This window comes from Rhipicephalus microplus, chromosome 6 (genome assembly GCF_043290135.1).
Source record: "Rhipicephalus microplus isolate Deutch F79 chromosome 6, USDA_Rmic, whole genome shotgun sequence".
Lineage (NCBI taxonomy): Eukaryota > Metazoa > Arthropoda > Arachnida > Ixodida > Ixodidae > Rhipicephalus > Rhipicephalus microplus.
In genome coordinates this window covers 149,454,730-149,468,438 of record NC_134705.1, presented here as the reverse complement: position 1 = coordinate 149,468,438, position 13,709 = coordinate 149,454,730, and the positions used below count along the sequence as shown (strand labels likewise).

The 13,709-nt window shown below is 41.9% G+C and overlaps 1 protein-coding gene across 4 annotated transcripts in view; it reads right to left on the bottom strand.

Annotated features, from left to right (window-relative positions):
* Positions 1-13,709, bottom strand: part of LOC119186531 (uncharacterized) — a 37,529-nt gene that overhangs the window by 14,366 nt on the left and 9,454 nt on the right. For 3 of the 4 annotated variants that reach the window (XM_075865548.1, XM_075865546.1, XM_075865549.1), the window contains exon 4: positions 2,112-2,200. In XM_075865548.1, coding sequence (XP_075721663.1) covers positions 2,112-2,175 — 64 coding nt within the window. In that variant the 5' untranslated portion in view covers positions 2,176-2,200. Of the gene's footprint in view, positions 1-2,111; positions 2,201-7,457; positions 7,579-13,709 lie in introns of those variants that run through there. The other variant, XM_075865547.1, reaches the window with a different exon arrangement.

The following is a 13,709-nucleotide window of genomic DNA, read 5'->3' as shown; positions in this document are numbered from 1 at the left end:
TAATTTTATTATTATTACTGGATGGCGCTTTCTTATAGCTCAAAGCCACGATAGGTCTTCGGTTGAAAAAATTTGAAATATCCCATTTTGTATAACGTCTTAACACTAATTAAAAGGCTTATTATTATTTCTTTTTATTTGTGTCACTAATAACGTATTTATTAATCTTAAAATGTTTACCTTGCAAAAACGTCAGGCAACAGCAATCAAATATTGCGTTTTCCTTACTCTGAGGAAGTTTGGACATATTTCTAGAACAACTCTGTATTAATTACTTGGTGGATCTTAAGTTGAAGCTATTGTGGCCCACTACATGTCAGTTCGACTGAGCAGAAGTGGTGAGCCAGATAAAACTAACCCCATTAATGAACTAAACCAAGAGTTTTTCTTCTCGTAATTTTTGTTCTAAAGAACACCTGCACTAGTAATGAGGGCCTGTCGCAGAGATCTTTGTGCAAGTGTCATCAAAAGAAATGGTTACTCTAACAGCAGACAATGTCTTTCAATAGTAACAGTATCGCACTATTTTTGCTTCCTGATATATTTTGCAGCATATAATCAAGCCAAAAAGAAAAATAAACCAATGGCGCCACCTTATCCCAAAAGGGGATGATGTGAGGAGCTTGCTCGGAGGTGCACGTTTTTTTTTTTTTTTGAAAACTCTTTCTGTTGGAAGGTTTTTTAACAAGCCTACCCATGATGTGTACGTTGGAGGCAGCGTTGTGAGGCACGTTCCGCGGCTGTGACTGCGCAGTGTTTGCCATGTCAACGGTCACGTTAACCACCTGTCTCTTTATGCCATACTGACCAGTGCCTTGAGTCAAAGGCCTAACGCTCATGAATGGCAGACGTGGAGCTACCAGGCGTCTTTCAACAGGGTTTATAGCAGACAGGTGAGGGAGCTTAGTGGATATCGGTACCCGTGCATACCACTTATCGTAGGAACTTGCCATGTGCTGCCGTGGTTACGAAGCGACGAGAACGGAGTGGATGTAGTCGCGAGGAGGCGAGTGCACAGGCCACCGAAAAGTGACGCCTGAATGGTGGCGTGCCATCTAGTGAGCATTATTCAAATCACTGTGGAGACGACCGAAGAAATGTACACTAGCAACACTGCTGTGCACAATGACGCCGCTAGGCAGGGCACGAGCATAAGAAGCTTGCCGAGCAAGCTCCTATTATATAGAAAACAATATTCTGTGGCAGGCAAGAAAGTATCAATACATCGAACGAGAACAAAAAGAAGCCGTTCTGTTTCACCTTCTATTTGTTTTAGGAAGACACGTCAGCAACGCTCATCTTCTCTCTGCGTTGGAATCACCATTGCTTTCCGGAATTTATTTATTAGAAATTGATACTATGGAGCGAAAGTTTGCTAATTCAAACTCGAAAGAGATTTTAAAATGTCCGAATCATGCGCACTTCAAATGAGTAGGTGGGCGCTAGAATGAGCAGATATCACGCCACAATTCGCCCACAGAACCCCTATTAAGACACCTCTTGGCTTTCTATTGCGAATCAGGCATTGCTACACGTTTGTGCTCAATGAACTCGTGAATTATGTTAGTGGAGCTTTAACAGCAAATACAGTTAATTTATCTGTCAGTGATGTTCTAGAAATAAGCCCCTATATGCATTCATGAGAGCTATGAGCCATGATGACTAAATATATCAAACTGTTTGTGCTGCAATACGGGTTCCCTTATATGGAAGATTCAACACATCTAGAAATAATAATAATGTGTGGTTTGAGTTCTTGCTCTTCTTCTGTCACGACATTTTTGCCATCATTTGCAGCTTACCCAAGATCTTCAGTGCCGCGTCAAAATTTTTATTTGAGAAGAAATATGTGGATTTTTTTTGTTTGGTTTCCCAACAAAATTTGTTCACCCTGGGCCGACTTCTGCGCGGAGCGATGAAAGCTAGGGTGGTCGCAGTTAAAATTAACTGTTGTTAGGTTTACACTCATAAATATATTTAGGAAGTGTTGGAACAGGGGCATCAGCTTCAATCAACTGTCAGTTTACATAAAACAGAAATTTAAAAACAATGTTTTCTTGCAATAAATTGTAAACTTATTACTTATCAAGTTATGCACTGAATACACTTGCCTTTTGTCAAGCAGAGGGCCGACGATAGGAGAAAAAAGGCCAAGGCGTGATGAACTCCCAACATTTCTCTCTTTCTGATATTAGATAGCCTGTTTGAAGACCAAATGAAATTTGTTTTATTCATTAAATTACTTGTTTATTTTATTATTGATTGTTCTCGTGGTGCAAGATACTGAAGGCGATCTTAAAAGTCATACGGTTTAATTGGTTCACACTACAAATTCACTGAAAATAACGTGCAAGTAAAAGCGACGTTGAAAGAGTAGAATAAAAGTGATAAAAGATCATAGATATGAGAGAACACAAGCAGATAGGTTCGCGTGGGCAAAACTTTTTTCTAAAACAAAGAAAAAATTTTGGCAGATCCCACGCATAGTGGGAATCGATGATATGCGAAGCACGAAGAAGAAATGTTGATATGTCTCTTTAAAATCAGCACAACGTTACGCGATGGGAGTAAATGATGCCGTACATGAATTCCATGTCATGATTATCATGTTTGGATTTCTTGTTTACGTTCGCATGTATTCACGTCACGTGATACCAAATTTAGTATATGTGGAGCTAGCCAAACGGCTGAGAGCACGCTATGAGTGGGTGGTCTATTTACGTCACGTGATACCAAATTTAGTATATGTGGAGCTAGCCAATCGGCCAAGAGCACGCTTTGAGCGTGTGGTACGCTGTCATGTTCTTACATGATACGCGTGCCAGGATTATCATGTGTGCGCCAGTCATATATTTCGTCATTCATTGACGTCACCTAATACCAAATTTGGTACTTGTGGTGCTAGCAAAACGGCCACGAGCGCATTATGAAGGGGCCAATTCACTCCAATAATGTGTTGACGCGCGCGCACGCTGGGCACAGCGACGCTAGGTTAGCAAAACGTGCGAACTCTATAGAGTTCTGACGCCAGGCGCGACCAGCGTCCGTCGGCGCAGCCCCACGGCAACCGGCGCGCATTTCGCGCCGATGTGTAACCCAGACAACACTGCGTCTCCCTCTTTTTGCGACGGAGGCGCACCGGACGCGCTGAAACGCGCATGCGTCAAAGCAACGCAGTGCGGCGCGTGCCTGCGAGTACATGGCAAGAGTGGAGCACGGCGTGGCAACACCGGCGTGACGCGACGAAATTAACGCCGGCGAGCACGTGCTCCGCGTCATGTCGAAATGTATTGGCGCCTTCACTGTGGAAAATAGTCATGCTCTCACTTGACACACATTTCATGATTCTCATGTTTGCATCAGACACATGCCTTCGTTATCCAGTGGCGTCCCGCAATATTAAATTTGCCATATGTGAAGCTAGCGAAACGGCCGCGAGCGCATCATGAGCGTGGCATGTAGTCATGTTGTTACATGACACGCATGTCGTGACTATCAAGTTTGCATGGGTCATTTACCTATGTCGTCCATTGGCGTCGAATAATACCGAGTTTGGTACATGTGAAGCCAGCGAAACGGCCGCGAGCGCATCATGAGCGTGGCATGTAGTAATGTTGCTACATGACACGCATCTCATGTTTATGATGTTTGCACCATGTATCATACCTTCGTCATTCATTCACGTCCCGTAATACTAAATTTGGTATAGGTGACGCTTGCGAAACGGCCGCGAGCGCATCATGAGCGTGGCATGTAGTAATGTTGTTACATGGCACAGATATCATGATTTTTATGTAAGGGTCTTTCGCTTGTGTTTTCCATTCAATCATGCAATGCCATACCAGTTTTGCAACATGTCATGTTATCGAAACTACCGCAAGAGTTGTATGACCTTGAGTTGTAAATCTTGACATTAATGACCTACATTCATGCACTTCTTGTTATCACTAGTCAAATATGTTCTTCATACAGTGATGTTATGCCAGACCAAGTTTGGTATCAATACCATTATCGAACCGGCAAGGAGAGCTGAAAGTCGTAGGCGGCTAGATAGATACGCTCAAAGTCACTGAAGTTCGCTTAGAAATGCTTCGCATTTAATGAAAGGACCTTCACCGAAGTATTGCAGGCTATTGAGTTGAAAAAATGATTACAACTGTCAAGCGTTAATTCGAAGAAAAAAAAGTTAGAGAAAGGAAAAAGTTTCATAGAGAGTGCCAAGACATTGCCAACCAGCTGCATATGAACGAGCGAACGCAATACAGTAGCATAATAATACTACCTCTTCCAGCACACTGTCCGTCAGTTTATTGAGGTGCTGCTACCGCTCCGACTTTTTATTTTCTTTTGTGCTTTCTTATTTGGCTGTGAATTAGGCAAGCTGTTATAAAAACAGCTTTCAATTTATAGTGATTTCTTTTCGAGCGAAAGAACTAAAATAATCTTGATTTGAATTGATATTTCCCTAGCACTTGTAGCCACACCTACAAACAGAAGCGAATATACGACGAGGGGGGACACACATAAAGCTATTATACATACAAGTATTGCCAATGAAAAAAAAAGTAAGTACATCTGATGCTTAAACTTATACGGTAAGTATCCAAAGTTTATTGCAGTCACTCATTCCCGAGAAAAAAGAAGGTTGATTTTTCAGCAGCTGAGTCATAGAGCAACGTGGGTGTGTTTCGCGAATGCCTATGAGGGCGCATTGAAATGCGGATACTTTAGAAGGGCGAACAGCTGGGCAAGTTGGTATGAATTCATTCTACTGAAATCTATCTATCTATCTATCTATCTATCTATCTATCTATCTATCTATCTATCTATCTATCTATCTATCTATCTATCTATCTATCTATCTATCTATCTATCTATCTATCTATCTATCTATCTATCTATCTATCTATCTATCTATCTATCTATCTGTCTATCTATCTATCTATCTATCTATCTATCTATCTATCTATCTATCTATCTATTTATCTATCAATGCAGCCGCCTACGTGTGCTTTTTCGTGAAGTTTTATATAACGAAAGTATGTAAGATGACATCAGTGTATGGCATACATGACATACAAGGTTGTGATAAAAAAGAGCCATGCGTGCACTTAATTCGCCGCACACAGGCAGCGACTGTTTCAAGAGCGGCTTTCTTGCCCCGCCATGGTGGAATTAGTGGCTAAGGTACTCGACTGCTGACCCGCAGGTCGCAGGATCAAATCCCGGCTGCGGCGGCTGCATTTTCGATGGACGCGCAAATGCTGTAGACCCATGTGCTCAGATTCGCGTGAGCGTTAATAAAGCACAGATGGTCGAAATTTCCGGAGCCCTCCGCTACAGCGTCTCTCATAATCAAATGGTGGTTTTGGGATGCTGAACCCCACATACCAATCAAAGAGCGTCTTTTCTGGAGAGCGTCATAACTTCTGTCAGGGCGACAACCACAAGCACAAATACAATATATCTGCTACATCCAAAACCATTATAACATATCGAGGTAGAGTAGTACCTATCATGCCATCATTTGCCGTCTTGCGCAGAAGCTGCGTAATTAGTATACGTATATATTGCATTTTATGATTGTTATTCATGTTTTGGCAACGATGAAGTACATATTCGTCTATTATAATGTATGAAAATCTTAATACTACCTACTTGTTTTCGCAATTCGCATTGTGTGACGCTTGGGCTTATTTTACGTTACTTTTCTACCATGCTCTATTGGATCTCGTAACCTAATGTCATGCCCAACATGACGCAAATAATTAGTTTTTTTTTCGAAGCACTTACAAGCACTGGTGAGGTTTCATGGTTATCATGGTTTCATGGTTTCATGGCCATGCTGATCATGTGGGTTCGATTCCCGCCCATACCTGGGTACCTTATTTCTTTCTTTACACGATGGCAATTAAAAACAGTGGCAGCGGCGGTGTTGGTGGCGGAAAACTACGGCATCAAAGCGGCTTGTTGCAGTGATGATGTAGTAGCATTTCGACGTAAAACAAAAGCCAATGGCATGTCGGTTATTTAGTCATGAAACCATCTTCCTTTGCATCTTCAAGTGTGGTGTGAAGTGACAGGCTACTGGGTGTACACACGTGATTGCTCGTTAACTTTTCTGGCCTCAAATAATTCAGGGGCAACGTTGTTAAACGATAACCATTTGATGAGTACGCAACGTGAGTGGTTTAAACAAGAAAAATACGCGCTATTAAAGGCGAAGCTCCTTACGGCATAGATCTGCCCATTGTCCGTCGTTGTCGTACGTAGCCACCGGGATGCGAGATGCGAGATGGTGGTACTTGGAGTATTCACTAGGTGGACGCGCGGACGGACGCACGGATGGACGGACAGACAGACTAAAAGACGGACGGACAAATAGACGGACGTGCGGAGGTATGGACGGAAGGACGCACGAACAGACAAACGGACGCATGAATGGACACACGGATCGTCGTGCGGATGGACGGAAGCAAGAACGAACGGACGGACGGAAGCACGGACGGGCTGACGGACGCTTCGCCCCACTCATCATCATTCACTCCGTGGATATGCTGCGATTATTTATTATAGTTACCGATCTTCCATGTAGGTGTCACATAGACAGACAAACGCAGACCAAAGTGGTGCAACAACTTTTGGTAACCTCTCGCGTGGTATAGATAGGAAATCATCTTATTACATTACCATGTGGTGATGAATATATCACAATGTTTGTGGTGATAAGCTTGTTTCATGTCAGTTTTTGTTGATAGACTGTTTTTCATCTTTGCTAAAGGTGTGATAAATAATGAATGTTTACTACTATGACTCGGCAAGCTTTACGCGTGCATCACTCGACTGCAAAAAAGTACGTCGACAAGCTTTGCATGTAATAATTTCAGCTCGACCAACGCTATAACTGCAGAGATGAAGGCGAAAAAATACTACGATGATTGACATCTTCATCCGCTTATCTCATCAGTATTAATATCGAAAAATGCGGGATCCTTAAGCAATCCTGAGAATAATATTAGCTTTATTCGCGCAGGTTTTGCTTCATGAAAGTTATCACAAAAAAGGCAGGAAAGAGAAGGAAATTGCCGGATCTGTAATCAGTTCTCAGAGAAGCATTTGCCCGGTGGCACTACATGGGTGAATGTGAATATTAGGTGATTGGAGTATTCAAAAAAAAAAGAAAAAAACAACAACTCCAAACTCGGAAAGATGCTACATTTACTTATTTTTGTACTAGTCTGTGGGCGCTCGAAAATGCTTGTATACTTCGAATAAAGAGCTTTCAAATAGTAGATTATGTACTTATGTTACTGAGAGGATCTCTACGGTTATAATCAGGTGTGGAGGCGCCACGTAAGCTTCAGAATTATAAAAAGTACTACCGGCAGCAACAAAAACTGATCCTCAAATTTTCATATTCAAGATATTGCGACAAAATAAACACTATGGGTACTCACTAAAAAATTCTTGCCGGCAGTAATCTCTTAGAGCCGTCGTGAGAATCTTGTAGAACTGCTAACTGGTTCACTAACTTCTATTGAAGTGCGATCCCTCTTTCTCATGTATTTGTGATATCACTGCGCGGCTACGTTGGCCTTTGTTCTTAGCGAACAACCTTGTGGTCAATCATTTCTATTGTCATCTCGGAAGTTTCTAATAGGCTTACAGAATGCGTACGGAAAACCATATTTGTTACACTTGTTTTTCAATTGCATTCATTTTGACAATAAGATAGGGCTTTTTTGGAGAAATGATGTAAAACACAGTGTTTTAAACCAACAACCTGCCGAACGCTACGGAAGATAATTGAAGGGTTTTGGGGAATACTATGCTGAAAGACGCAATATGGGGGCTAGAACTTTATAAGCGGCAATGTCGTCTTATTCAAGCTGTTGCGAAATCAGTCTTTTTTTTTTAAGTTTCCTGTGACTATTACGCGCTTTTCGCCATGGGACTGGGCACCATGGTAATGCAGTGCCCTTCCTGACAGGCTCCAAACTCTCCTCGACTTGACGCCATACCTGCGTTTGGCAACTGCGAAAAAAACTTTATAAAATTAAGAATTTTAACCTACCTAAGCCAGCCCGTCACGGTGGTTGTGCGATTATGGCGATCGGCTGTTCACCTGAAGGTCAACTGATCTTTTTGCAGCCGCGGCTGTATTATTTTGCTAGAAAGTAAATGTTAAACTCCCGTGTTTGTAGACGTAGGAGCACGTTAAATGTTTCTTGGTAGCCTGAATTTTCAAAGCCCGCCCCACCGCGGTGGTCTAGTGGCTAAGGCACTCGTCTGCTGACCCGCTGGTCGCGGGATGGAATCCCGGCTGCGACGGCTGCATTTGCGATGGAGGCGGAAATGTTGTAGGTCCATGTGCTCAGATTTCGGTGCGTGTTAAAGAACCCTAGGTGGTCGAAATTTTCGGATCCCTCCACTACGGCGTCTCTCACAATCATATGGTGATTTTGGGACGTTAAACCCCCCATATCAATCAAACAAAGTTCAAAGCCCTGTACTGCAACCTTCTTATATTAACATGTCGGGGTTTCGGTTGCAAATATAAAAGTAATAATAACTTCATTGGCTTTATTTTGGAAAGTAACACCAATGGCTACAACGATGGTGGCAGCAAAACTGTCTGTAGCGACCATATAATGCTACTACAATAAAGTTCGTAGTATGATGCTATCTTTTTAATCATTGTAAAATATTGAAAGTATCATCAGCATATCTCACTTTCATTTGTCAGGAAAAAAAGCAATCCAGCATCATATTTCTTTACAGTTTTAAAGGTATAGTTGTTTCTGATTTCGTTCAGTTAAATCATGGCTTTAAAAGAGTAATTTCTTGGTAGTACCACTTTTTCCAATGACATCCCTATGAGCCTATATGCAAACATAACTGTATGATCACAATTTTTTTAATTTTAAAAAAATTCCTAATCGAACAAATCTCTTCGTTACTTCTAAATTGCAGGACCGATTACTACACGATAATATTCATTGTGACTGCTAATAAGAGAAGATGAATTACAACTAGCGCTTCCTTTATTGTAAGACCATGTTGTTGCCGCGTACTCGTGTCTACAATGTGAGAATATTTGCATGATTTCCAAGCAAGCAAATTAAAAACACGCAAAACCAACGGAGGAGGGGCACTAAGAATTGAAACTTACCTAAATGTAGTCGGGACTTCTGCATTAAAGTAATCACAGATGAGAAAAAAACAAGCACTTGGCCTATCCCCAAGTATCCTCAGATGCGATGTTATGCGAAGCATGCGAGGGGAAAGTAACGCCCATATATTTTTCTTGAGCGAAACGTTACGAAATGACTCTCAGGATACGTACAAATGTTGTAGGCAGAGACACATAATAAACGGTCGCATGTTCACTGTTGCGTAACGATGCCAGCAGCAACATAGGTATTCTGAAGGTATACCTGAAGCGGTAAGCTGACTTGTTGCGTTTCTGCTAACCAGGATGGTGGTCAAGGACACTGCTAGATAAGTAAGCTAAATCGAATTGAGCTTTGCTAGAACTGTCGTTATTCGATGGGATGGCTCTATGAAAGCAGTACGCATGTGCTGCTTATAAGACTGTATAGCCTGTACTGCCACCGCAATTGATGTTTCACGAACATTACAGTCTACTTGAAAAGCAGTTCCAAGACCTGGCATCACTCTGCGGTGGAATACTTGATTGTCACGCAGAATGCTGGGGTTTGATTCCTGTTGGCACCATGGTATTCATTTTATGAATTTGTCGTGTCAGTGCTGCCGATGCCAGCTTTTAGGTGCGGAGCTCCTTATGGCCGACCTAGTTGGCATCCATAACTCCCAGATAAGCCTAACTGAAACGGAACTCTTGCACAACAAAAACGAAAACGTATGTGTAAACAACCAACTTCATGTGTAATCAACTAAAAAACAGCACTATGCATGATCACCCGTGCCGTTGGTCTGCACGTCTGTCCATGCATATGTTTGTTCGTCCATCCGTCCACGCGTCCATCCATCCATGCGTGCATCCATCTGTCCATGAGCCATCTCTCCGTTCATCCATACATGCGTCTATCCTACCATCCATGCATCCGTCTACCATGCCGTATGTCCGTTCGTACAAACATCAATCTGCCCGTCCATCTGCCGATCTGGCTGTCTTTCATACTAGTTAGTGGCTTCAACGTAGACGTAACGGACCTTACGACCTATAGCTGTTCTCACTCGTAGTCATTAACTACGTGTACTAATTTTCTCATCGCTGTAAAATTAAAATTACCAGAGTGTGTTTGCGCCGTTCCTTGATTGTTATAAACTTTTCATGACATTTATTGCATTACATTTACACTAGAGTTTTTCTTAACCCGACGTAACAGCTGTGCCGTAAATAAATATAAGGTTTGTAACATTTTATATCTATCATGGCATCCAGAATTCACGCGTCACGAGCATTATGGCCTATATGAAATGCAGTTTCGACACCTGGCACAACTATGCGTTAGAGTACTTAGATGCCATGCGGAATCCTCGGGTTCGATTCTTGCTGGGACGCTTTTTTTCCTTACATTAGTCGGGTCAACGCAACTGATGTGAGCTTTTTTTTCTTAACGCTGATGCGCTAAATTACACATGTGTGTTCTCACCGTTCCTGGGTAGATATGAAGCGTCAATCACCTGTGGCACATACCCACATGCCGATGACACATATTCGACCGCCGGTTTGTGCCACTGCTAGGTGGAAAGCATTACACGACATACGCAACGGGACCTCGACATTATTCATGTGATCACCAGAAAGAAAGTATTCGTCAAACCATCCGACCATTCCACACGAATTCTAGTTTACCCCGAGTTAAGGGGGTGATTATGAGAGCACCCAGATGTGAGCGGCTATACAGATAGATACATTGATTGATAAATAAATACGTTGATAGAAGCCAAAATTGCTTGTAGTACGCAAGAAAATGCATCGCATTTGAAATCCAGGCACAAAAAGTTTTCAAGAGAGTTTAGTTATTTCACGCGTTAAGCCTGAGAGCGTAGCATCTATTTCAAAAAACCATCTTCTTGCGAGGCACACAGTTTGTCCTTAAGTTGGGAGGGCTAAAAAAACGTACTGAGCAGAAGCTAGTGTGTTTGCAAGCTTTATTTTCCTGTTTTTTTCTGTGTCTAATATGTTTTATTAATAAGTGTTTTTTTATTTTGTGTACACTCAAATAGAAGGTTATATTTAACCGTCTGACCACCTTTTGCACTTGATTAGTTTCACATATCTTAGCTGCTTTATTTCTCTTTCATTTCAGCGTACAGCCTTTTGCAATAAGAATTGTCAGCCGCTGAATATTCAAGGGCCCAGAAAAGTCTAAGTTCTGTTTGCTCTCGATTTCATATTACCATTGAATTATGTAGAGCACATCGAAGGTTCTCTACATAATGCTAGATTTTCACTTTTGGATTGCTTGCGTAGATCGAACGGCAACAATTTCTTTTTCAAGTATAGTAGAGTGTGCGCTCAGTGTTTACGTGCGTGTGCGCAGAGGAAAAACTTCAAACCTGAGCCAGAACAGTGCAATTTCTTGACCATTGTAAATTTATTAATTTGTTTTCTCAAAAAGAAGAGGTGGTCAACATTATTTACAGAAATTCCTTCACTTTCGGTCGAAAATCAGCTGCAAGGAACATTCTGCGTATTTAGAAGAAAATGAGAAAAAAACACCAACAATTGGGCATTGTGTTAGATTTTACCACTGATGCCAGTTGCATGAATCTGTCCTGAGCATTACAAAAACATATCTGGGCGTGTCCTGTATTGCGAAGAATCCAAGAAATAAACTAAGAATGTCTTCGGGGTGGAAAAAGGGACCACTGATATGGGTCAAGTCACGCGCGCGTTAATGTAAAAAAAAAAAAACTCCACCCCAAAATTATTGACAACATCCCATTTTAGTTAGAAAAGGCTTTTCCAATAATCAAGAAACAACATGTTTCAGGCGACTGCGTAGGCGGCTGGCATCCATGCTGCTCCATCCATGAAAGCAGTATATCGCCGCGGTTCTCTGCCGAGTGTTTTGCACTTAAAATTTTCATCACAGTCTTTCAACAAAAGCTGTCGTAGTCACGGTGCAAAACAATGAATTTACCTGAACAGCAACATTCTACTAACACTCCCTTTCACTGCTTTCCAGTGTTCTAAAAATGAGTCTTTTAGTGCCCAAGTTGATTCGCTTGTCAGCGTTGGGAACAGGCGCGGTATATTCAACAAGAGGGTGGTTCAAATAAGTGGCATTTTATGACAAATACAGTGATTCACAAACTCCAGGCTTGAAACAAACCTTGCACAAAAGCCACCTTACAAAACTTTCCGACTGTCCATTGGCTTGTCGGGCTCGAAAAACTACGTTTTAGGCGTAATCCTGGGTGGTTCTTGATGATTTTGGTTATTTCGGATGGCGGCGTATTAGCGCAAAAAAGAAAGTTCTAAGACAGGGGGAGAAGCTGAAGTCAAATAAGTTGCTCCCTCGTGTTGAGGCCCCTGTTCGGTGGTGTATGAAAGCACCAAAAATTTTTTAAAAGGGCTGAAGCCCCTTAGCCCCCCTCCTGCTGTGTTACACCACAGGACTAAGGTGCTCGGCTACTAATCCAAAGGTCACGGGTTCGGTCATCGCCGAGACGGTAGCATTTCAATAGAGGTGAAATGGTAGATGCCCGTGTACTGTGTGATTCCAGTGAACGTTTCAGAAGAACAGATAGTCGGAATTCCCGGAGCCCTTCACTACGGCGTCTCTTACAACCATATGCTGGTTTTGAACGTAAAAGCCGGAATACTCTGACCAAACTATGTGCACCCAACACGTTAAAGCACAGAACCACACAAAAAATCGCGTAAAGCGCACCGTGCATATCATTTGTATGTTTATTTCTTTGCTCTAGCGTGTTTCCTTCACCCGGATGAAAAGTGTTGTATTGATGAACCAACTAGCCCAACAACATTCCATATTTATAACAGAGACTCCCTATACGTGTTTTCTTGTGCAAAAGAAGCATCGTGCTTACGCCACCAAGTCCACATTTTGATTACCTAAAAAAGCATTTCTATTGTTTTGATGTCTTTTAAATCTTTTTGAGCTTCAGTTAGTAACTTCAGTTAGTGTCACCGCGGGGACGCCGTGATGCAGTTGGTCAGGTTTGCTACTAAGGTGTTTTTTTTTTCAGAAGCTGTTTTTGTAGACAAACGAGTAAGCACAACAACAAGAAATGTACAAACGTTAAAGTTCACACTGAGTGAGGCCCTTTGTTGCTTAATGCGATAATGGTATTATATTGTCTGTTCGGCTTAACAGCACAAGTCAATGATTTTTTTTGGTGCTTAACTTGTGCGGTTTCTGTAGGAGAAAGATGCATTTTCAGTCGCAGTAGAAAAGAGTTTGAAAGAAAGGGAATTAATTGACAAACACACTCGGCTTCTTTGTAGCTGCCACATACCTTGTACATGGTAGTCTTTTCGCCCACCTAGGTTGCCGGCCATCATTATATCGCTTATACTACTGTCCACTGTCCACCTATCATCCACTATCAAGCCACTATTCAGTCATTATTCACTTTCCAGCCACCATTTACTATTCATCCTTCGTCCACCCACATTAATCTACTATATTACGGAGTGGTAGTTTCCAACATGACCATCAATAGTGCTTTTTATTAGGGCTATTCTA